Genomic DNA, 26,469 nt, shown 5'->3' on the forward strand with positions numbered 1-26,469 from the left:
TTATTTCTACAGTTATTGAACAGTTTGTATCAATGTGCAGCTGAACAGTTTTGGGTGGTAATGGCTATCTATTTGAATGTTAATTATAAAGTCTGTAAGTTCAGTGATGTTTCTAATAATGGATACCTTTTCATACAGACTGAGCAAAAGATAATTATAAAAGCTGTATCTCATCAATGACTTGCCAGTGCTTTCTTTCTATTTTGCTGCTTTCTTACCTTAAACTGCAGATTAGAAAATTTATCAGTACATCAGAAAATTATTATGTCTATCTGAAATGCTGTCATGACTCCTCACAGCATAAAAGCCATATTGTAGTCATTATTTATCTGCTTTCATACTAGTTTTCCACATAGGTGTTTTTACTTCATTTTACCTGTTGATGCTGTCTTTTTTACTTGAAATTGGCAAGAGGTATCTGGTTATTCTGTTTCTGTTCCAGCTTCTTTATTTTCACTAACAATTTCCCATTACCTATAAAAGTTGACATCAGTGTCTTGTTTTAAGGGATTCTCAGGAGTTTTGTGCAAAGATGCACAACATGCAGAACATGTCTTCAACTCTTTTTTGGATTAAAACTAAGCTATTCCAGAAACTGTAGAGTACCATTACCAGGACTGGATAAGGAAAAGCAACTTAACTTTTGCACTGTTCAAGTATGTGTTTTCTGTATTTCTGACTCCAGAGAGGCAGGCTTCTGTTTGGCAGAATGACTATAGGAAAGACTGGAAAGGGAAACTTCTACTAGCTGCAGTATGTGAATCTTTTGTTAATGTTGCAGCAGGTGCTGAGGTGCTTGTAGGAGAAACTAGTAACCACTTACTTTCTCTGGGATTCAGTTAAGCAGCTGGTATTTGGCAATTTAGCAACTGTTTCCTTGGCTACTCCTTCCTGATTAAACTACAACTCTTAATGAACTAGGGGAAGGACATACAAACTCGAATTCTGGCAAATCTTAATGTATGCTGTTAAAACAGCACTTGAGAATTCTGTCTGTCAGGCAGGTTGAATGAGGTACCTCTTCTTACACCTGCCTTTTTTCCTGAAGTTTCTCCTTGCTCTTCTGCTATATGAAGCCTATACTGCCATAAAGTTGCCTTCATAATTAATTTATGGTAGTATCTGTTAAAATAAGCATCTGTAAGAAGGTTTTGCTTCCAGGTGGTCAACTCTAGCAAGGGGAGTGGACAGTTCCAATCAGTAGTTTCTAAAATTGAAGAACTGAGTTTCTCTAGGCTCTTACACAAGTGAAACTAGACTCTGGTGAGATTGTGTTGCCTTTGTGATTTAGACCTTTCAGCTCCTGCATACTGCCAAGCAAATTTTCTTCATTTTAAGCCAGCAAATGTCACATCATGGCAATGATTAGATCACAGCAAAGAATTCAGATGTAAGTGCTGAAGCATCTCATGCTGTTGTTGTCCACTGTGGGCACTGTTCTTCATTGACACTGACAGAAAAAATAGTGGTTGTGTAATGGTGTCACTCTGCTTTTTGGTCAGAGTTTAAGTTTAATTTAACTGTTAATAATGACTTTGATGCAACGTTTGAAATGATTGATATTCTCTATTTACTAACAGATTTTCTTGAACTGTGACACATTATTAGGTTATACAATGAAAAAAAATTGTAACGGTAAAACTTTGGAAAACTTTTCTTTCTGCAACTTTTACAGTGAAGTATAAAAACAAACCCAAAACCCACAAACTGACCAACAATCTGAAACAAAACAAATGAAAAAACCTCAAACCAATACCCAGCAAAACAGAAAAAGTTTTGGTAACTGCAGATATTTTTTCTGTGAAGTATCATTTTATTATGGAAGATAATGCATGTTTTTATATTGCTGGACGTTTAACTTCTTCCTTTCATTCCTACATGCGTGCAAAACACTGGATCTAATGATGACAAAGAAATGAAAATAAATAGAATGTGAGTGCTTTAAAAGTATCATTCTTTCTACAAGTGTAAGTTTTCAAATGCTGTTATCCTGATGGGAATATTTTGAACTGGAAAGTGGAGTAATCCTCATTGTTGAAATCATTCAGACTTGGAAGTGTAGTAGTTGTTTTACATGAGCACATATGGCAATGTAAAGAAATTTCAGAGATGTCAGGCTCACGTCTCTGCAATTATTTCATTAAACCTACCACAAACATGAGTGGAATCTTTCCTTCACATAATGGGACCAATCCTAAATACAAATGTAGTAAGATAAATTCAGAATACATGAAATGTATGGCCGATAAAATCTAGTTATGAATGTCTTCTGTGTTTTGGTAGAAGTTCCTTTGAGATCTCTGTGCTGTCTTCTGGTTCTAATGGATACAGCACCTAATTGCTAAAAAATAATAAAGGTTAAAAAAACCCTTTTTAGGGTTAGTAGTTTAGGGCTGCTCATTATCATCCTGTTTTGATTTAATATAGTGGTATGTAAAAGTGTTATGTTCATTGTGTCAAAATAAGCTCAGATCTTAAAAGCTAGAGTTTCACTGTATTGGAAGGATGTGTTTTTGTGCTTATTGGATGAGTCTAGGGTTTTTTATTCCCTGTCTTAGTCCTCTCTTGTTCAAACACCTGTTTTTTACTTTCATTTTTATTACCCGTTAATGTGTCCATTTCTTTCCTAATTCCTCTCAGCTATTCCTTCTTCTACTACAAGCCTACATGTTTTTGTCACTCTATTGGCAGCCTTCCTTTTGGGCTGTTTATATTGAAGGCAGTTATTTGAGAGCAGTTTGCATTGGTACAAAGGGAGACAAGGAGAGTTCTGCTAGGTTTGATTTGTCCAGGTTGCTGTATTTTTCCTGCCTTTGTAGGGCTGACAAGTGCTTATTCGTTGCCCTTGATTCTGCAGAGGACAGATGGGCCTAAGGGGTTTTCGTGCAGCTGAGGAATAGTGTCTTACATTTTTCGGACAGTTCTGCTGCTCAGTTGCAGGCTGATGGAAATGGCTTTTGGACCTTCACTGCTGGCTATCTGCTGTCTTTCAAGGGAAGTTCATCACATGTCATGAGTGGTACCTGAATGAAAAAGACTTAACTATGAGAAACATATGTGCAGTACAAGGCCTGTGGGGTTGACACTGAAGAGGGGTCTGCTAGAATAGGAGTAGATGCTGCTTTGTGACACATGCACTCTCACTAATAAGTGATTATTTTTTCCTGGTATATTATTTTGCTTGCAGTGACTGACAAGTGTGACTTTATACCAACTGTTAATGGATTAATGTATCATTTAAATTATTTGTAGGTCTCCTTATTAAAAAAAGGGAAGCTTTTAATAGCTGATTCTAGCATATATTTAACAAGGAGAAATCTTCCAGTCTTTGTAAATAACACATAAAAACCTCTTGTGGTTTAACTCCAGCCAGCAGCCAAGTAGATCCCTGTATTATCAACACTTCAGCAGTATCCCTGTATTATCAACACTGTTCATCACACATCCAAGACATGGCCCCATACTAGCCACCCTGAGGAGAATTAGCTGTGCCTTATTCAAAACCAGCAGATTCCACCCCTTATTCCATACCATTTACATCATGCTCAGGTCCCACACTATTCCATCCAAGCTCATTAACCACCATTCCCCTTCCCTCTCTGATAAAATACCTAGATGTCATTCCTGTAGTGTGTGGACCATCCCTGCAAAATGTCCATAATATATCCTTTGATTCCATTCAGTCCATGACTTTGGGCTCCATGTGTTATGGTAGCCACTCAGGACAGGAGAGGAGATGTGTTGCATGGAATTAATTTAGTCCAGTTACTGGGCACCAAAGCTGCTCAGATTGTGTCACTGCTGTTCTTGGACTTCTTGTAAGGTTTCTCCTCCTTTAGTTTGAGTAGTTCCTGTTATATTTATTCCTGCAACATACAACTCAGTTAATGGATTGTAACAATTTAATGATATATCTATTATAATCTTCACACCTGATCCTTTTGGGTTTACAGGGTGTAATATTAAAGTGAAATTCTCTTCTTGTCCCCAGCCTGGCTGCAAGGGGGTTCCTGGTAGAGTCCACTGTTAGTGGAGTCCACACTGCAGTCCTCCTGGGGCTGCAGGGATGCAGCCTGCTTCACCATGGTCTTCAGCACAGGGTGCAAGGGACTCTGTGCTTCCCCTACTGCAGTGTGGGGCCCCACTAATGGGAAACAGCTGTTCCTGAACTTGTCCAACGTGGGTCCTTGCCATGGGCTGCTGTTGCTCATAAACTGATCCAGTGAGGGTCCCCTGTGGAGACACAGGTCCTACCAGCAAACCTGCTCCACCATGGGCTTTTTACAGGGTCACAGCCTTGCTAAGTCATGTGCCTGCTCCAGCAGGGGATTCTACATGGCCTGCAGGTGGATCACTCTTCCACCCCATGGAGGGACACATCACAGTCTCTTCGGCTCATCTTCAGACCAAAGTTCAACCTGTCAGCACAGCAGCACTACCCTGGCCATTGCCAGCCCAGACACATCGATGTGGTGTTACCAAAGCATTCTCAGACATGATTTAGGAAGGTGAGAAGCAGCACAGCAGTACCGAAAGCAGTGAAAGCAAAAAGAAAGCACTAGCAAGCACTAGGCTCTTAATACATGTCAGGAAAGCAAGGCCAATGGCAAGCACAGGAGGCTGCTGTTTACCAGCTGAAAAGTACTAACAGCTATATATTCAGTCTAGTATGTCCCAATGGAATCTGTCATTATCTTGAACCCTTTGTGCCTCATATCTGGTGCAAAAAAGGACTGCCACAGTTTAACCAAGCCCCATGCAGCTGCTCACCCACTCCCCTGTAGAAGGAGGGGGAAGAGAATTGGAAGGGTGTACTGCTAAAAAACCCATGGGTTTAGATAATGACAGTTTAAGAGGGAAAGCTGTGTGCAGAAGCAGAGGAAACAAGAAAATAAATTCACTGCTACTCATGGGCAGTTGTTCAGCCATCTCCAGGAACAGGGCCCCATCACTTTTAACTGTCACTTGGGAAGACAAATGCCATCACACCAAATGTTTCCCTTGTTCCTCTTTCTTCCCCCACCTAATATACCAAGCAGGATGTCACTTTAACAGTACATTTGTTTTGAGAGATGAAAAAAGATGGAAAATGTCTTCAAAATCAAAGTTTTAAAACTTCAAGTTAAGAATTAAGGGAATTAAATGCTGAAGAAAATGGAGGACTGAACAGCTATACATGGAAAGAAAAATAGCTTTTGTGCTCTATTGGTTAAACTCCTGCTGTAGCATTTAATATGAAATAAATAATGTAAACTATTTGTTTGTTTCTCATTGCCAGATGGGAGGATTGTGTCTGGGGTAAGAAAGCTGCTTCAGCAAGAGTTCAAAGGAGACAGAGTTTGTTGTATCATGGCTGCAATTTATATCTGAAAGAGCTGAATGTCAGAATAATGGGAGAATCATACGAACAGAGTGCATCTTAGAGTCCTCCCAGGCTTTCAGGAACTAATGAACAATTTTGCAAGGCTCCTTTATAATTTGAATTATATGGTACATGGATACCTAATATTATGTAATTTACTGTCTGTACATTTGAATCCAGAAAGACTCCAGAATACCTGCAAACCACTTGCAGGTTGTGGAGCAATTCTAGCAACTTTTTTCATCACCTATTGCAGCAGCACAGAGGCTAATATTGGACAGATCAGTGAAGCTGAAAGCTTTAGTCACTTAATTTTTTTAACCAAAGGATATGTAGTTTCTTAGGCCCTTTCAAATCATTGGCTTAATTAACCATCAAGTGATGCTATCTGGGCTTAATATAGATGGGAATGTGAAAAAGTGATTGTTGGTAAAATGTGTCTTCAGCTGAATTGCAGTACCCTCCTGCTTCTTACCAGCTGGTAGCTTCTGGCCTGTCACTACAGATTTCTGTTTCAACAGCTACTCTTTTGCTTGTCTGCAAGTGTAACTGGATCCAAAAGTGGAATCAGGTGATGCAAAACCTGAATTTTATGGGGCTTTTAATAGATAACAAGAGAAATTGTCTTATTACAATTGTATGAAGATTCTTCCTCTCTATTTCAGAAACTAATTGATAATGAAAATTTTTATTTCTGATACAGATCTGTGATGAAAGATATTGTCTTTGTTAATAAGTGGTTGATTTCTGGGGTTATAGAATGGCTTTTAATTTCTTACATAACTAGATATTTTTATTGTATGATTAGGATTTTTCAACAACATAAGTTAAAACATACATGTGTAAGTGGAATGAAGAAGGCAAAGATCACCAAAGCTTAAAGATTTTGGGGAGTTGATGGCACAGATCCATAAGGCTTCTTGCTTCTTCATAGTAAACCTTTCAAGCCCTGGTTTTCTTGTCTGGACAGTGTCAGAGCAATCAGTTCAAACATATACCATTGGATTCAAATGACAGCTGAAAGTAATTTGTTATTTTGAGTTGTCCACCTGTTCTGCAGAGGTCTTCATAATGAACGTTACAGCCTGTTTCAGCTGTGGTTGAGACCTTAAATTACTTCCCTGAAGTGCATGGATATTAAACATTCAAACAGTGATGTGAAATCAGGTAGTAAAAGCTCACTGAAATTTTATTTTTTTTCTTCATGAGATTTAGAGCTGGTTTTGATCTCAGTTTACTGGAAGCTAAGGATCTGGTCTGTGTGAAACAAAGTGCTTCTTTAATAACTTGTAGTTTACATCTCTAAATTCTCAACATGTAGTATGCTGGAATATATTCTTCCAGTGTATGACAAATGTCTCCATAACATTGTGTCAAGACTTGATCTGGGCTCAAGAGCAGTCTTTTCTTCAAAAGCCTCCTGCCTCTAGCAGTGATTTGATTTCTGATAAAGAGCCATATGTTATTTAGAGAAGGTCACAGTGGTGTTCATTACAGAAAATAAGTTCACTTCTTCAATAATGCTTTGCTTTTATAATATTTTAAGACTTTAGGAACCTTGGCACTCTCAAGACTTCTTCCCAGTTTTATCCATGCTTGTAAATGGATGCTGATTGGAAATGACCTCAGCACTAAAAAGGGAAATAGCAGAATGTAAAGAGTAATTTGAATGTAATTAAATCAGTGTTTCTTTGTCAGAAGTTGGAAAATGTTTAGTAGGATAAAATCTTGCCAGACAGATGTTTTTATTCAAGCTATCTTGCAGAAAATTTTATCTGTTGTTGCACAAATATTTTTCTGTGTCCTTGTATTTGTTACTTTGTTCTTAGGACCGTGTCAAGACCTTGTCATGAACATCTCATGGTCTGAACAGTAAAGCATGTTTTAATTGGAAGAAGGGTCTGGAAAGCACCTAACTTAAGAGCTTTGAAGGAAGTGGTTTCACAGACTGAGGAGCCGAGCTAGTGGTGTTTTGCTGCCAAACAAATTTCAGTTTTCACCATGCAGGGCATCCTCTTTGCTTGAGCATTCTCAAGTTCTCCATTAACCTTCCTGTGAATAAGTGAATTTAGCAGTCCTGCAGAAGACCATTCACAGATTTGAGTCATTCCCAAAGCATGTCTAAGCTTTGAAACAGCACTACCTGTCTCAAGGATACTCTTTTAATGTGACCCTATTAGGAGATACTTTGAACAGTACAGTGGTGAAAGTTCTGCTAATCAAGACAAGCTAGATGTCAGTTAAGAAAACATGTTTTCTAATGTAAAATGCAACAAAATATTTTTCTTGCAAAGAATTTTACTGACAATGTAATTTATAAAAACCTTTCTAAGTAAAGATTTCATTAATAATATTTTGTTTTAAATTTATACCTTACTAGTCTATAAAGGACTTTGTGTATATACAAAGTATCGTATATAGGTATTGTACAATAAACCACAAATACAGTAGTAAGTCCATTTGATTTTTAAAAAATCCACCAAAATAAAAACAAAGAGTAACTGTAGTGTTTTAGAACTTTGAGACCATGAAATCACCATTTCTATTTGGATTATATTACAAATGCTTGAGATTCTCCTAGGTTTTCTATTACCAAAGGAAACATTTGCTTTGAGGCAGTGTTTTCTCTGCTTATCCTGCAGCTGCCGAAATCTTACCAGAATGAAATGGAAATGGCTTACATTAACACAACATGATTTTACATAGATACATTAAATATATTGCTTGCATTAGATACACTACTTGCTGTCAGCGAAAGCAACTGTGTCAACTGTTTCTGTGGAGGGAAAGGTAATGACTGGGCTGAAATACAAACTGTAGGTGTTTGCGTGTGACAGTCAAGTGAATTTTAAAAACCATGCTCTCCCTATTAATAGGTGAGCACAAAAGTTGCGAAGAATAATTATTTACCCTATGACTCTTTATATTTAATACCTTTTTTCCCCTGGAGATGATACTCAGTCTATCCGGGTGTGTAAAAGAAGTGCATAAAATTCTTGGTAATAAATTTCATCCTCTTTCTAAGTGGTCTTAATAGTGTAATAACTGACATTATATTTAAGTATATATCCCTAATTTCTGTGATACTGAGTACAAGCAGAGCCAAAACAAGTACAAGACATGAAGTTTTAAAGGTGTTTTGTTGTTTTCAAAACCTTTTTGTCGTGCCTTTTCTTTCCCTCTGATTTTGTGCTGCTGACTCCTGGTCTGCCCACTGCATTACTTGTTTCAGAGGTTAAAAGGAGTGAATTATCCGGAAGGCTGGAGCTGAAAATGAAAAAAAATCACATTTCCCTTAGCAGCTGGCACTGCAGGTACAACAAAACTTAGAAATTTTTGTGCTGTTGCAGTAGGGCCACCTCATATGCCCTCAGTTTGAGTCTCCAGATACACTACTGCTCATTGCAGATCTTTTGCTATACACTTTTCCTCTCAAGATACAGAAGTTCAGTACTAGGTCAAAAGCTTGTAAATCTGATCCAGTAATTAGGGTCTCATACTAATGCAGTTCAATGGCTTGCATCTGAAATTTGGCTGGTTAGCCAGTTGCCTTCATCCTACCTGATGAAGGAAATGTTGATGTGGAAAAAACATGTTTAAATTATAGGAATTCACAATACTAAATATCCCTGTATTTTTCTGGTAGTATGCTTACTACCATTTTAAATGTCATTCAGGAAACCTTGAAGTGCATAATCACCTTTTTATCCCCTTTATTGAGGTTTACAGTCTAGCTTTATGATATTAATACATAAGACCAGTACAATTTAGGAATACTGACTGCTTTTGAGATGACTACTTGGAGACAAAATAGTGAACCACTGTATAAACCAACAATACTCCCAACCCTAGTATCCTAATATACTTCACTAAAATAATAGGAAAAAAATATTAGCCACTCTGAAAGTACTCCAAGAATTGGATTTATCTTCTGTTTTGTACATTTTTTGGCTAGCTACAGGAATACATGTTCTTTATAATTAATGTTACTTTCTCTATGATGAATGTTTTTTCCAGTAGCCAGCCCCCTTTTTTTTTTTAATCCTTTTTATTTTGTAACAGCAACAGTCTTTGGATTAGTTTCAATAAATTTTGAATATAGATTTTAAGATAAGATACCATTTTACAGTGAAATTTGTATTGTAACTTTCAAGCTCAAGTAAAAGTACTGCAACTGCACTTACTGTAACTTTTTAAGTTAATACACTTACTGAAAGAAAACAGAAAGCACCTATAAAAAAATTCTCATATAATGTATTACTTTATGTTCATTATAATGTTTTATTTCTGATAAGAAATGCCTGCCATCTGTTGCCATTTGAAAAGCTTCCTATTGATGAACTATGGGAATGTGATCTCTTCCATAATAACACTTCCAGTGCATCTTGGGTGGATGTAATACAACTTTATCCCTTGTCTGACTTTAAGAAATGTTGATGCAGTGGAAAAAGTGGAGGAGGAAGGATATGGGGAATAATGCACTGGGGCTGACAGTTGTGATGGTAGGTGGGAAGCAATCAAGTAAGTAGTCCAGGATGTTGCATTTAGTCTGTATGTATGTATATGTTCCTTACTTCAAAAATCTGCCATTCTCTTACTTTTCATTCTTATTGAACTTCTTCCTAAACAGAACCTTTTAAAATGCAAATCCTGATTTAGTAGTGGTGTTTTATGCATATTAATATAAGACAATTTTTAATCATCATTGCTTGACATCAGGAAAACCTTAATCTTTAATTGCTTTGTACTGTGTTTGCTTTTGCCTTCAGAGCTGAAGGCAGCTAATGCCAAAATCTGTCTCCAGCTTCCTATACAGAGGCAGGATGTTTATTTCTCTGCTCCACTGAATTCCCATTTGTACGTTTTAAATGCAGTTTCATTTTCTTTCCTCGTGATGTAGTCCTGCAGCAAAACTCTGTAGCGGGCTTCTATAATACAGATTTGGAGAAGTTACATGTGGTCCTTATGGGAGGGGTTAAATAATGGTTGTGCTGCAAGTCAGAGTTAAGAGTATGACATCGTTTGCATTTGGTTTTCTGCAGCTGGCATACTGTGAAGAAAAAAACCACATTTATTGTAATTTTCTTGTGTTTGCTGTGACCTTGCTGTATCGAAGGCACCATCTTAGAGAAGCTGTAAAGCCTGAAACACTGTCTGGGTAATTTAGTTAACTTTACTCTCCCCCATCTTTAAGTAAACAAACAAGGTGCCTTATTACATTTCTACATTATCTGAAGTATAAGAGTATTACAGATATTTGGGAATATTTTTCTAAAGCCCACCTAAATATAACTCTTACATAGTTTGTGCATGTGGTTTCTTTCCAGTGTACATTTAATTTAAATAACTCTGTTTTCTCCTTATCTTGTAAGTAACAGTCATACAGCCCTCTCAGATCAGGATGTGATAGGTGAATATAGGAAAGACAGAGGGGTTTTTTTACTAACGTCATGTTCTTGGTCCAGTTTCATGTCCTTCTTCTTAATGTGTTCATCTAGAATTGAACATTATTTCAAAAGATGCTTTACTTAGTGGCTTACAACATTGCATTTAAGGCAGACTGTAACTATTTAAGTTGGACCATGATACATTCTGGATTAGTCTCTATCTGATTATGGCTGCAGTAAATATTGCCAATGCTTGAAGCCTGTGCTTTCACATGTTTGGATGGAAGGTACTGTCCTTCTGTCCATGTGGGGTTTTTATAATGTTAAGTCTTGTCATCTATGAATTAAAATCTACAGTGAATCTAATGAAACTCAATATTTATTGAAAATGAAATATGAATCTCATATGCAGGAATTATGTCTTTCTTCTTTGAATTCATATGTTATTGGTAGGTGAAGATGTACATGTGTTTTTAAAATAAACACTGTGTATAATAATGCTCTAGTGTTGCCATTTTTCTGACAAATATGTATTTATTGTCTTCAGTTGATTTGATTGGATGGATAATGCTTACTTACTTGGTTTTCAATGTATCTTCCTTAATTTAGTGCTTTATAAGCATCTGTTGTCAGTTGAAAATATAAAGATTTCGTACTTTGATTTTGGCATTTGTTTATCTCTGGCTGCAAACACATTAATGGATAAGTTTTGTAACCAGTTTTTAGCTAAATGTAACGGGTTCCTTCATGATTCAGGATTCTAATGCAGACTTAATAAAGACTCCAAATCTAAGCAATGTATAAGAGAAAATACTGAAAGAAAACCGTATATTAAAATGTCATTGTATTCAACCCTACTATTAAACAAATGTCTAGTAAATGAGATTTTTAAGATATTTGGCAAACTGAGATTCAATGGCTCTTGTTGTTTGTGATGATCGCTTTGTGTGTGGGGAATTAAGTTTATTTTTAATATGTTTAACATTTTAATAGTATTTATGTCCTATGAATTTTCTAAGGAAGTTAATTCCAATGACAGCTTGGAGGGGGTGGTATTTTGTGTTCATCATTTCATTCTTCAGATTGAAATGACAGAAAATGTTACCAAAATTTGTGTGAAGGGGTGTGGGACACAGTTTTGAGTCACTCAGTCACTTAGACTTCAACTTCATTGCTATTTCTTCTGTCTTAAATGAAATCCTTATTTTCTTTATTATGCCTTTCACTAATGACATGTAAGACAGAAATTTTGAACATCTTTGCTATTTTGACAATTTACTGCAAGGCCTGTTTCATTTTCTCTGAACACGTGTTTGATGGAGAAGTACCAGATAGATCACCCCCTCATTGTACCATAAAAGAAAATATGTGGTGTGAATAAAGAGTAGATGGGTAGATTTAATGCTTCTATGTCCTGATTGTTGCTTCTGCTTTATTTCAAACATTTGTGTCAGTTTTTACATGTCATTTATTATCAGTGATGTCTTTTATTTTACACTGAAATGAATGAGCTGTGTGCAAAAGTGAGTGTGTTTTGCTTTGGGGTGAACTTTTCCTAAGCCACCCTAATGCAACTATTAGTAATGTGAATATATTGATTAGTTTCTCTTTAACCAGTTAGTCAAGTCTTCTCAAAAAAAAAAAAAGCCAGGCTCTCTTGAGTGAACAGGTCAAAGAAATAAATACTATATGGTCATTTTCAAGGATGTTTTCATGAAAGGGGTGTGATATCAAAGATTTATTTGTTTTGTATTACCTGATAGCTGATGTTACCATTAATCATGACCCAAGCTCTCTAAAATAACATAGAAAACTTAATTACAGCTAAGTTGGCTAAAGGTCTCATTATTTGTGCTTTGGTTGACTTGTCAGGTCTTTGTCTTTTGATCATGAATGTGAAATGGGAATTGTCTAGTGAATAGTAAGAACTTTTAGAATAAAAATCTGTCTCGCATAAAGCTCATCACTGAATCAGCCTCTTGGGTAGCAATATTGAAGATCAAGTTATACTTCCTATGTATAGGAAATTTTACCACAGAAGTGTTCAGATAGAGCTTATTTGAGTTGCCAGCTGGTTGCAGGGAGGGAGAAAAAAACATTTCACTCATTTGTTTAGTTCCAGAACCATGACTAGAGATGAAAAAAACCAAATAACAAAATCTAAACAGCCTTTTCAGTTGCCAGCTTACACAGTCATTTTAAAACTAGGATCATAAGCTTGGTTTTAAAAAATTTTCTCCAGTATACTTGTGGCAATAGTAATGCTCTTGTATAAGTTAGAAGTTTTAATATGTCTGTATCAAGGATGCTTTTACTTGCCGTGTGCAAAAAAAAGGTGGGGTTTTTGTCCTTGGTTGGTTTTCTGGGTTTTTCACCCCTTTTTTTGATTTCCTCTAAACTGGACTTGAAATAAATAAACTTAGACTTGGGGAGTATTTCAGGGAGAAAAATGTGATAGTCTAGACCTTTAAGTACTGCTCCAGTTTTTCTTCTCCTATCACCTTCCCTTTTGCTTTTCTCAGGGTTTGTGAATGTGTTTGGTAAGCATTGTTCTTGGAAGCAGTACTTCTGACACAAGCATGCAGTAATACAAGTTACTGGGACGAAATCCATAATTTTTATGCATCTTATATAGTTGTCCCTGCCAAAGAAAGTTCCTAGTTTATTAAGGAACAGTGAAATGTCTCAACATCCCCATCCACCTTGTCCTTCCCAAGTACTGGGATACATAAAAACAAAATAGATGGGGATGGTAGCTGGAGTAGGAAGGCATGGTAATTTTCTTCCTAATCACTTCATGAAAGGTAAATGAATTCTGGTAACTTTTATATAGGCCTTGTATTGACCTAGTTTTTAATCTTGATTGACTGACCTGATCTCCTTCAGTGACAAAGTGACCTGCTTAGTCAATGAGGGAAGGGCTTATCTTGTTTATATGAACTTTAGTAGAGTCTTTGGCACCAATACCTACAGTGTTCTGTAGAAACTGGCTGTTTAGGGCTTGGCAAGTGCACTCTTTGCTGGGTAAATAGCTCTCTGGATGGGCAAGCCCGTGGAACTAAATCCAGCTGGCTGTTGGTCACAGGTGGTGTTCCCAAGAGCTCAGTATTTGGGCCAGTTCTAATTAATGTTTTTATCAACAACCTGTGTCAGGGGATCAAGTGCTGCTTCAGTCAGCCTGGAGATAACACCAGATTGGGTGGGTGTGTTGATCTGGAGGGCAGGAAGGCTCTGCAGGGTTGTCTGGACAGGATGGACTGGTAGGCTGAGGCCAGTGATACAAGATTGAACAAGACCCAGTGCCGTGTCCTACCCTTGGATCAAAACAACACCATGCAGTGCTACGGGTTGGGGGCAAAGTGGTTGGAAAACTTTCCAGCAGAAAAAGACCTGGCGGTGCTGGTCGACAGCAACTGAACATGAGCCAAGGGTGTGCCCAGATGGTAAAGAAGGCATCCTGGCCTGTATCAGGAATAGTGTGGTCAGTGAGAGCAGAGCAGTGATTGTCCCCCTATACTCATCACTAGTGAGGCCACACCTCAAGTTCTGTGTTCAGTTCTGGGCCCCTCATGATGGGAAGGACATTGAGGTGCTGGAGCAAGTCCAGAGAAGGGAAAAGGAGCTGGTGAAAGGGTCTAGAGCACAAGTTCTGTGAAGAGCAGCTGGAGAGGTGTGTGTGTCTGTTAAGGGGGAGATGGGCAGAACTGACTGACTGTTGGGGCGACCAAGTGAGTCTGGATGGCTGCCAGGGACACAGCAGGATCTGGAAGCCTCCATTGTGAAAATGATGGTGAATGTGTTGTTTTAATTCATTTTTTTCTGTTTGAGAGCAGTCCTGTCTTTTTCTGCGCTGGGTTATTAAGATACAGCTACCTGCTTTATTGAAGGTAGAGTACTGGTGCCATCTCATGGTGACATTCTCAGGAATGAGGAAAACCACTTGTGAGCAATTCCACTGGGATGTGAAAAATTGTTGGCATGATGCTAAAAAACTACATGGATATATTTTCTGCTTTACCATGTAATTATTCTCTTGAATTAAGTCATAAAAATCTGCACATGTACTCATAACTAAGCTTTCTACAGCAAATTTAAATCTTTAATCTATTTCTTTCTGCTCAACAGAAAGGTTTCTTTCTAGTAGTTTCTTTTATGAAACTGTGCTTTGCAAACACAACATAAAAGAGTTTTATTGGAGTTTACAATATTTGAAAACTCATTTTAAAAGACAAAATATTTTCTGTTATGCCATTTTGCTAAATCTAGCACAAATTTCTCTCTGCTAGTGTTTGAATTCACTGTGCTCTTTTATCAGTTGCTTATATATTGTTTCGAAGTAAAGGTTCAACAGTTGAAATAAAAAACTTTGGTATCTGAAGCAAAAGCAACCACAGTACTGTTTTCTTTGTCTGTCCATCTCTTGAAATCGTGTCCTGCATCCTAAGTTGCTTACCTGAGGTAATATCCTCATCCTTCTTCAGAATACTGTACAGGCTGTATTGACATTTCTAGCAATGGAAGTAGGACTATGAGTGCTTCTCCATTTCTCTTGAAGCAAATGTCTGACTGGTAAATATCTTGCTCTATAATGGAAAAACTTCTACAAGAGAAAGGTACTTTATTTTAAGCCAATGAGGCTTTTTAATTAATTTCATTTAGCTGTTAGTCTTCATCTGTTGCAGGTCACCATATTATTTAAATAAGTTACTTTTAAATAAATTTCCTTATGGAACAGAGGTCTGTTTGTTCAGTAATGAACAACCTCTGTCTTTCTATTGCAACTGATTGAATAACAGATTATTTTTGTTTTAATACAGATAACTGAAAAAGATAATTCTGTGCTTGTATCTCTTCATAATCTCTGACTCATGACCGTACAACACTTTCCTTGCATTGTGATGGAATGGTAAATTAGACTTAGTTCTAATAACTAATTTCATTAGTTCTTACATTACATGGTTGTGCTCACAATATTAGGAGCCACTTTTTAATTCTGTCTTTATGGAATAAGGTGTTTCCAGGCCTGTTCAGCTAGTATAGTTTGTGAATTAGACAGAAACAGCTACTAAAATTGAACATACATAATAATATTTCAGAATGGAATGTTAATATTTGAATTAATAGATAAAATGTTAATTTATCAATTTTTTGTCATCTTTGAGAAGAATGAAACTGATTGCCATAGTAAGGGCTATATTATCTTTCTGCACTTCAGTTCAGCTCATTGAAAATCTAGGTTTGTGTACTGAGTGAGATGCGTAACTTTCGTGATCTCACAGAAGTGAGATGCTTATGCCCAATGTAAGCCACATAATTACAAGCATCAGATTTGAAATTTTTCTTTTCCACACTTAGTTTTGAATCAGAACAAAATTCTATTGTAATGCTTTGATCTTAGAGCTGCAACTTTCCCGTTAAATACACATCCTTGTGAATTGAGGTACACCTGTTGCTTCCAGTACAGTTTTCATTCAGATTCCGGTGCTGTATGACTTTAGTACCTTTTAGCAAAATTAGTCAGCTAAATAGTTGTTATTTGCTTCATTTAGCTGGTTTTCTTAGGGTTTCCCCACTGGGAACATTATCCTTATGTTTTTTAATGAAGTAACAGTATAGTGCTATGTTTCAGCGAAAGAAAAATATGTATGCCTATTCTGTTGAAATAGGGCTAAGTTGTAATTGTTTGTAAATCTGCCATTCTCTTCAGTTCTGAATTTGTACCTGGTAAGAATAACTTCCTGTCTTGTTGTACCACAAAGCTAGGTGGTACAAAAAAACAGTTACAGTTTGATAATCTGACAAGTTATTAATAGCAATCACAGCACTTAAGAAATCCTTTAAAGAGAATATTAATTAGTACTCACTTCTTCACTTCTAACTTACTACAAGATCAGTACAATGATCCACTTTCCCAGTCTCCAGCAATCATCTAGATCTATAAAGGAACTGAATTTCCCTGTTGTGGGCTTTCATAGTGTGTCACTATGAACCTGTAATTAGAACTGGAAGAATATGGTGATGATGTAGGACTGATTCGGTTGTTGTTTTTTTTCCTCAGAAATTGAGCATCACTTCTTTTTTCCACGAACCAAAGTGTAACCTTGTCCTCTTCCAACAGCAGTGAGGGAAGATGCATGACCAGGCCTTTTGGAAGACTTGTTACTTGAGTTCATGTTGTGATGTACTTTTGGAGTTGTGATAAGCCTCTGAGCTGGTTTCTTTAGAAGCAGAATGACTGCTCTGTTCTCCACATTTTGCTGGAAAAAATAGATCTTTTAAATAATAAAGCCTTAAAGAGTTTATTCTATTCTATGAGAGGCTTTGTGTCCTCAATGGGGATCTTTTTTTGTGGATTCCAACAAAAGAGCATCTCCTGCAACTCTGTATTGCTTTCAGATAATAATAATTTTTTATTTTTAATCTAATCAAAGAAGTTCACAGTGGAACTGCAAGGAGATTTTTATTGGCATTGTTCTAAAGTGCTATCATTAACAGCTTGTTTTGTCATTGTTTTCATAATTCCCTTAGCAATATAACAGCAAAATCAGTAACTACAGGCTATGCCTTTGATTTTTTGCAGCAGGAAGATAGAACTACTAGTACTCTTTACCTGTCATTGTAAGAGCTAAATCTTCCCTCTGTGAATCAATAAGAAAAATTGCTTCTTCTGTCAAACTTACCTATTCATGTGAGATTGTGTCACCTTTAGCCAAAGAATAAAGATATTTTTTTTTTTTTTTAAATATACTTTTGTTCTGGCAAATACAAAGAGATTCTGAAAATACTAGTTATTTCCTTGAAAGGATTTTGGAAGATTAAGATGCAAAGAGCAGATTACTTGAAAACATAGCTTGAAAACTGAGAATGCTGCTTGACTAAATGTGCGTCTTCAATTCAAAATGTTTTCTTTTCTTAAAGACTTTCTAGTCCATAGGTTGTTGTTAAAGAAATCTGCTTATTTATTTTGTTATTTTCCCTGTCATTTTTGAAGATAATGAATTTCTTTTTATTTTTCCATCACATGGAAAATTCTTAGGATTTCTTTTTTGAGCGATTTTCCTTGTCTAGTAGGAGACTGTGTTAAATCTTTTTTTTTTTCATTTTCCTGAGGATCAAATTTTTCCCCTTTTCTTGCTTACAAGTGTGTCTGCCTCACAATTCTCTTAAATTAACAGAGATACCTAAATACCTAAATTAGGTAAACTTAGTGACCTGAGTATTTCTTTGTGGCAGCTGTATTTTGAGGAATTTTGGATGTTAACTTTCAGACTATTTTTCTGTCTTTTCAGGTCTCTGGATGGCAGACTCTGAAAAGAAATGCTGTTTTAAGAGGTATGCCTCATGTAGGCCAAAATATTCTGGACTGGTTTCTATATAAATGATAAGTCTGTACTTCTGAGGAGTCCCTCTGCTGATCCTCCCTGTAATCTTGCACAAATAATAGTTTCAGTGCTGACACCTCTCTGAAATGTGAACGCTTGTGCTGAGATAAGCAGGTTTATCTGACCAATTTTAGTGGAGAGGCCTGTAATATGTTGCTTAACTTTTTGCTTGATCATCTTAAGAGAGCACTGCCTTAGTGGACCAAGAGGATGAAGCACAAACAAAACAAGCTCACTTTCCGAAATATGCCTGTCCCCTTTCAGCCTCTCATGACTTTGTGTGTGTGTGTGTTTGTTTGTTTGCTTGTTTTTTTAAATTAGGAATATACTCCAGATTTTGTAAATGCCCTCACTCCCTTTTTGTTGTTTTGTAAGACATCCAGACAGTGAGAGGCTGACACCGTGCCAGCAGTGTGGTTTAAAATAATGTCAGTTGGAACCAAGATGAAGAAATAATAATCTTTTTGCAAATAATCCTTTTTTCATGTTAGCTGAATGTTTGGAACACTTTCTGTGTTTGTTTGGGGTTTCATGTTCCAGCACTGAAAGAAAGTGCTCCTTCTCTCTCCATTGTTGGTATGTAGTTTTTGAATAATTCATTGCTTGGCAGCTGTTAAGAAAACTGTCCCTTCAAAATGGAGTTCTTCTACCAGGTCTTCCATCCATTTCAAGCAGATGTAGTGGCATATGTTAGAAAAGTAAACTTTGTCTTTGTAAGAGAAAGATTGGTGAGATTATTTTCTTTTTTTCACTTTTTAAAACAGGATCTCTCAGTTCTTTCTAAGCCCTTCAGAGGGCACTTCCTATTTCTCTAAAGCAGTGCAGTGCTGATTTGTTCTGCCTCCAAAATAGTAACCAGGGTGAAGTACTGACAACTGGGTTAAGAGTGGCTCTTCAGCTATTGAGTAAGATTTTGGTATTGCTCTTTTTTATGCAGCGTTTACAAAATTCCTAAAGAAGGTGATGCAAAGAATTAGGGAAGATGTTATTGCTATTTTCTACACAACCTGTGGACAGAAATCAAGATGATGGTATTGCACTACTCTTGGAGGTGCACACTTGTGGGAAGAGAGACATTGTACCCAAGCTGCAATGCAGGAGATTCCTATAAGACAGTAGGAACATTTATTTGCCAGTGAGGGTGGTCGGGCACTGGAAAAGGTTGCCCAAAGAGGCTGTGGAATCTTAATTGTTGAACATTTTCTGCGTGAACCAGGAATAGCCCACTGTAACTCTATTTAAGTGGGCCCGCTTTGAGTACAAGGTTGGATTAGAAAAGCTTGAAGAGGTTTCTTCACTATATCCATAACATTATCCTATGAATCTATGTAACGTGTTGAAGGGACACTTTTTATGGATTTTACATTTCCTGTAAAAACAGTTGAGGCTCAGGTTGGTGTGTTGTATGTCTTTTTTAGGTGGGTTTTTGTTTTTGTTTAGTGGGGGTTTTCTTTCGTTTGTTTTTTTTTTTTTTCCTTTTTTGTTTTTTCTTTTGTTTGTTTGCTTTGTTTTGTTTTTTGTTACATTTTGTTCTGGATTTTTTTTTGGTGGGTTGCTTTTTTGGGGGTTTCTTTGGGTTTTTTTTTTGTTATGTTGTTTCTTTTTCTTTCTTTGTTTTGTTTTTGTTTTTGTTCTTTTTGGTTAGTTGGTTGGTGCATTGAGTACACTCTTGTGACTATAAGACTGAGGAGTGACTTCTTACTATTCCAGCAACATGGTTTTGAGGGAGAAAAACTGTGTTGTGGCCTCAGTGTTCATTTGTTGACTAAGTACAAAACAAAACTAAATTTTTTAAATCAAGTGTCACAGTTCAGTCAGTGGATTGCAAGTTTCAAGGTTATCTACAGTTCTTAAAGTTTGCTGTCATAGGTTACTATTTGAGCAGAATAAAACTCAGAAGAACTAACAATTTAATTTAGAAGAACTAAACAATTTCTGGTTTACAGAGTTTTGCTTTTCTTGGCTTTGGCTTTCTAAAAAATAAATTAAGGTATGATATTTTCTCTTGTCTGCTAACTGCCTTGGGAGTCTAGTGGGAGACTGAGGTTCACAGTGTTCAAATGAGCTGTTAGGTTGGGAAAATGATACTGTAAATGTTCAGAATTTGGTCTGTCCTCTGCATTTACCTGTTTTTTATATAGGATGGTAGCTTTTGGATGAAAACTAGGATAGGATGAAACTTTTGTTTCTGAACTTGACTGTAATCCTGTGAAAGATTCAGAAGCTCTTAAACATGCATCTTCTACAGTGCATGATGGGTCACATTACAAATTAAGGCAAATGTAAATGGTCTCTTAGAGGCTTGCTGCTCCTACTAAATCCTCCACAGTCTAGTGAGTCCCTGTAAAAAAAAAAAAAAGTGTCAATTAAGAGATATTTTTTTGGTCTGATTTATATATATGTAAGAAGGTATCAGCCTAGGTTGTGCTTTGGAAAATTAAACTTATCTCCTATTATTGGTTCAAGCCGGTGTGCATGACTTCAATGTCAACCTGATTCTGTGTGTTTTCCTTTTACAGCAGCCATTTTTAGTTGTTTAGCTCATGCTAACTTTATTGAGTTGGTGTCTCTATGGTTGTCTTAATACTCATCAGCAGCTTGAGATAAGTCAATATAGTAAGAAGTTCAGCTTGTTTATTACATGGATAGGCAGAGGTGGTAAATTCATAGGTTCATACGATGATTCAGGTTAGAAAAAGATCATGTCCTTCATGTGAGGTGGTTACCTGTAGCAGGACCTGAAGGAATGGCATGACCTTTGTCAGGGAATATTTAGGTTAGGTACTGGGGAAAGGTTCTTCACCCAGAGGGTGGCTGGGCACTGGAACAAGCTCCCCAGGGAAGTGGTCACAGCTCCAAGCCTGACAGAGTCCAAGAAGCGTTCGGGCGATGCTCTCAGGCACCTGAAAGGCATGAGGGATGTCCTGTGCAGGGCAGGATTTAGACTTGATGATTCCATGGGTCTCTCCAACTTAGATATTCTATATAATCTAGCTGCTCAAAGCAGAGTCAACTGAGGTCAGACCAAGTGGCTCAGTGTGTTATCCAGATATCTGTGCTTTTAGGCTGCATGGTTTCTTGGGAATATGTATTTAGACTTGTGTGGTTTTTGTTTTTAAGGTTAGATTACTTGTTTTTGAGGTATGTGAATTCATTTTTAGCTTTCTTTTCAACATGTAACTGAGAGATGGGAAGATGTGTTCTGTGAAAAAGGTCATCTTGAATTGAGATTTGAAAAAAATATCCCTTTTTCAAAGGGAAGTTGTTTAAGGGAGACCTGGATTTGTCTGGAAAATAGAAAAAAAAGCTTGTGTGATTCTTAGTCAAACTTGATGTTTAGGACATTGTGTCTTGTCTTGTTGTTTAGTTCCAGTTTATATGAGATTACTGGCATGGATTTGGGTAGGGTGATAACAACTTGGCTGTCTTATATGATAAAAGTGGTGCTTAACTTTTTGGCACTAGGCTGTAGAAACATGGGCATCTTGGGATGCCTTCCCAAGAGCACATGTGGTTCAAATAGTGCTAGTACCCATTGTGAGCTGATAGCGTATTCCAGATAGGAAACATGAAAGACATCCTGTATTAGCCACCTATCCACATGGAGTGGTTCTTCTTAAGCATTGTGAGAAGTAGCTTAGCTTTGTATTTCCTAGTATGACTGTGTATCATCTTCAAATGCAGTAATAATGAGAAAATAAAATAGTTGATGGTGAAATCTGCAATTATGTTATTTACTTCTCTCTGAAGTGATACAGAACAGGCAGGTGATAAATGTGAGATTACTTTACATAATATAGAATTACTTTATGTTTTTAATCAGTTGCTATGATTAGTGAATTTAATTTCTTATATGAGGTTGTAACATAAGTGTCTCTATTTTTTCTTTATATGTGTCATTAGTTCTGCTAAAATTTTTTTCTATTTCCCTCTAGGAAGCAATTCAAGTTTTCTGCAAAGTCTGAGCATTTATGTTATCTGAGTGAACTGACATCTTGGTAATATGCCATTTTTTGCGAGCTTCTCTCTACCTTTCTAAATAGATATGAAGTGGTCTGCCCTTTTTTAAATTTTATTTTTATAAATTTTTTAATTTTTGGTAAGTCCTCTTGTAACAGGTTAACTGTTTTGAAAAGCAAGAGAGGCATTCTGAGTTCTTTTTTTTTTCCCCAAGACTAGAGGATGTGGGTCACAATTGTAGAAAATGCAGACTTAAATGAAGTCTGACACTTCTAGCTTGCTTATAGACCTTAAAAGTTGCATTGTTTATTGGAGATTCAAGGTGTGCTGAAGCAGCCTTGTCTGGATCTCTGCATGAGCAGAGAAGAGATCCTTCTCCTCTGTCCCATGCTGCAAGAAAGCAGCATGGGACGGGCCTTCTGGAGAAATCTCCTCCTTTTGAGGTGTCTACTGCCCTGGAAAGACCTGTTACCTTTCTGTTGCTTCTTCCAATAGATCTTATTTTCAATCTTTAAACATCTAATGAGGGCAACTTTCTGTCCTCCTTCAAAGGTGTATGAAATTTTAATAAGGTTGATTTGATAGGCTTGCTCTTGATATTCTAGAAGATACTCATTTTTCCAATGCAAAAATGTGTATGATTTGTTTTCCTGTTAAGTGTGTATTATTCTTGATATCCTCTTTTTTTTTTTTTTTCCCCTGGCACAATGGGCTTTATTACTATTTTGTATTATTTTTGCCTTTGTTGTATGGTTCAGTCACTGTTCTCATAATATTTTACCCCATCTGAATTTTTTTTGTTTGTTTGTTGATGGTTCTTCTAGTGGCAGCATTTATCTCTACTGCTAGGAGGAAAAATTGTAAATTTTTTTCTAAGAAATAACTTATTTGGTTCAGATTTCACTTTTAAGTCCTTGGCTCTTCTGTCTTAGAAATGCTTGGATTTCTGCCTGAACACCTTCTTCCAAATTCCTGCCTAGATGAGCAACTAGTTGTATTGATACTGCCTTTTCAGGATCTGTTTAGACTAATTTCTCTTTTGTCTGTCATGAATTGTGTTTTTTGCCATGCCCACTTTTAAATTAACTGGTGGCTTGGTTCCATCCCTTGATCTCTTCTTGAAGAATGATGTTGACTAGCTCTTCCTCAGCACCACAGAAACCTACATGCCTCATGTAGTAGCATTTAACTGATGACCTCATGCACTAACTTGCCAGGATTTAATGTGTGTCTGGTTTTCAGAGGGTTAAAAAATAATTCTCCGGTTAGGAAAGTAATTCAGCTTCTGAGTATATTTTGTCTATTTTGTCTACTGCAAAACCAAGTTGCTTTTTTATTCTTCTTTAATGGGATGTTACTAGATTTATAACTAAATCTCAAATACTATAAACTAATACTGATTTTTTTCTCCCATTGTTTATTCCTTAACCATGAGAACTGGAAGTTTTTCTAGTCTTTTTTGTATAGGACAATGCAGATTTAAATGGGTGGGTGTTGGATATGTTTCTCCACAGCTTACAGTGGAACATATGGTACTTCTCTGCACTGGAATAGTTGAGATTGGTGTGGAAGTTTGCCATTTGATAGTTCTTTTTTCTTAGTACCACTTCACTGAACATAGAGGAAAAAAATATAACAAAATTAAAGATCAGACAACCTTGTTGCAATATTTCAGTGTGAAACTTTGGAAACATGTGTCAGCATTCAAATTCTAAAATGTTTTCCAGACTGAGCTAGATGAAAACTAGCATTTGTGAGCTGGGGACAGTAAAATCACTTTAAAGGAAAACAGTGTAATTTGGTGACTTCTGCAGTGTGAGAACCAAATATAGTAGGTTGTAAGCAAGTATAGCCTGCTCTGTTAATTAATTAGAATGCTGGTCAAGTTCTGGTATCAGTACAATTTTCAAAATATTTTGAAAAAATAATAATAACTGTGTTTAAAACGTTAACAGTTTATTTGTAAAGGTATGGGCTTTGTGTGGGGTTTTCTCTCTAAGCAATTGGTGTTACTGCAAAAAAAAAGTTAAATGAGCATCTTCATTTTTGATTTCTAATTTTTTTTCCCTTTTAAAGATGCTTATGCCATCTCATGCTTAAAAGAAAGGAAAAATGTCTAGCTCAAGTTTCAGCACAACCAATTGTTCTTCTGCCAAAGAAATTATTTTAATCTGTAATGTAGTCTTCAATTAACTTGTGTTTAAATAAAAGGGATTTCAGAAGGTTTACTTTCCAGCCCCGTTACTGAGAGACAGATTCAAAATTATGCTTTAACATAGTGCCACAAGGTGAACACTTAAAAGTGTGGTTAAACTGAACAGTTGCTTTGACTTTTCAATTGTCAAAACACTTTTGAATCTGAAATTACTTTGAGGATTTTCTTTCTACATGTTTTGTGAGTTTTGCGTCATTACTAGACTGAATATGATGACCAGGATAGTAGGGTTTCACCTTAAATCTGAGTCTGTTGGTTGGTAAGGATTTTATTGGTAGCATACTGCAAGGGCCATTTTCTATGCTCTTGCAGTACTGGCTTGCAAAATAGTGTTGGGTTTGCATTGTTTAGTTTCTGTCAAGTGACATAAAAGTGCCACCACTGTGCCCTCACATCCATGTACATTGTACAAAAGTCTGAAGCTGGGTTAACACAAGTTAATAATTTATCCCCAAGTGACTACAGCTGTGTTACTTTATGATACATCTCTTCCACAGACACCAAAGATGCTAACAAGGAAGATTAAGCTTTGGGACATTAATGCCCATATAACCTGTCGTCTGTGCAATGGATACCTGATTGATGCTACTACTGTAACAGAATGCTTGCATACTTGTAAGTAGAAGTATAATTAAGTTAAAGTTGCTGTCTGTTTCTGTTTGTTTCTGGTTTGTTTGTTTGTTTGTTTGTTTGTTTTTTGTCCTAAACTTGATATGCAACATGTTGTAATGGTTTTCAGTTGAAATTTAAAATAACTATTGTGCATCAGCCAAAAAGAATGTGCTTTACTAGACTCCTTTTCTTTAACAGATTATTTGCTTTTTTAAAAAAGCAAATGGAGGGAATATTAAAGCTGTGCTACATAAACTTGAAGCCATATACAATTAGTGGTAATGTAACTATTCAAGAATGCAGTCTGTCTTCATGCTAAAGGAATGTGGAATACCTAGTTCTATCTTCTGTGGCAGTTGATGTAGCATCTGTTCTCCACCTGGAGCCTTTTAGATGTCTCTTTCTCTCCCATTCCTCTGCAGAAAACAGAGGAATGGGAGAGAAATATCAATAAAGAATATCAATATCAATATCAATAAAGAATCAATAAAGAATAAGTATGTTGTATTGTATCCTAGAAGTAAGATTGTATTCCAAAACACTGTGATAAAGTAGTTGTTTATTGATAAGTTACTCTGTGAATTTCTGTTTTTATGTAAGCGAAGGATGGCTTAAAACCTTGCAATCCATCCCACGTTTTAAAATTGTTCTGCCACAATATTTATGTTTATTCTGATAAAGCTAGTAGGTTGTTTAATTAGCTTAATGATTTAGTCCTAAATTTTCTTGGAAGGCAATAATTTGGTGACTGTGTGTTTATCATAAAACAAAAAGTGTTAGCACCTTTTATATCTGACAAAGGGAAAGGGCAATGCTTATGATTTTACAGTGATTATGGTTTTTATTATATTCCGTTTAGAAGCTCAGTTTATCAGCCTTGATAAATGTGTTCCACTTGTCACACTTCATGTTGTTCTAAATATCCTCATAGAATCTAGGATAGCAGAAGGATTTCTTCCATGATTCTAAGAATCACAGAATGGTTCTGGAATCTATATTCAATCCCCTGGCCGTGGGCAGGGTCAGCATCTACTGGATCAGGTTGCTCCATGTCCCGTATAACCTGGCCTTAAATGCTTCCAGTGATGGTGTGTCCACAGCTTCTTTGCCAGTTACCCTCACAATAAACAAATTCTTTCTAATATCTAATTTGAATGTATATTCCTTCAGAAGGAAGCCATTTCCCCTTGTCCTCTCAGTACATGCCCCTGTACAAAGTTCATTTCCATCTCTCTTGTCATGCCCTTCAACTTCTGGAAGACTGCTTTAAGGTCTCTTCAGAGTCTTCTTGCTTTCTGTCTCAATTTCTGTAATATCGTTTTCAGAGTTACACTTAGTTTTGCCCAAATTTCTTTACTGCTGCTAGTTAGAAGAGTGTATCCAAAATGAGTATCATAGCAAGTTAACATAGCTGACAGAGAGCTAGAGAGAGGTAATTTTTTATTGTTCTTTAAAAACAAAACAAAACCTCACAAATACCCCTCAGCTCATATCATCTGCACCATCTCTTATATTTGCTTATGGAGGAAATACGTAGATCCACAGCTCTAC

The 26,469-nt window shown here is 36.5% G+C and overlaps 1 protein-coding gene across 8 annotated transcripts in view; it reads left to right on the forward strand.

Annotated features, from left to right (window-relative positions):
- Nucleotides 1–26,469, forward strand: part of PCGF3 (polycomb group ring finger 3) — a 56,003-nt gene that overhangs the window by 8,909 nt on the left and 20,625 nt on the right. For 2 of the 8 annotated variants that reach the window (XM_072922907.1, XM_072922908.1), the window contains 3 exons: nt 18,039–18,081; nt 22,067–22,129; nt 24,804–24,921. In XM_072922907.1, the coding sequence (XP_072779008.1) occupies nt 24,813–24,921 (109 nt within the window). In that variant the 5' untranslated portion in view covers nt 18,039–18,081; nt 22,067–22,129; nt 24,804–24,812. Of the gene's footprint in view, nt 1–1,913; nt 1,933–18,038; nt 18,082–22,066; nt 22,130–24,803; nt 24,922–26,469 lie in introns of all 8 variants that reach the window. The other 6 variants (XM_030257626.4, XM_030257624.4, XM_030257628.4 and 3 more) reach the window with 4 other exon arrangements.

Source organism: Taeniopygia guttata, chromosome Z, assembly GCF_048771995.1.
Source record: "Taeniopygia guttata chromosome Z, bTaeGut7.mat, whole genome shotgun sequence".
In the NCBI taxonomy this organism is placed as follows: Eukaryota; Metazoa; Chordata; class Aves; order Passeriformes; family Estrildidae; genus Taeniopygia; species Taeniopygia guttata.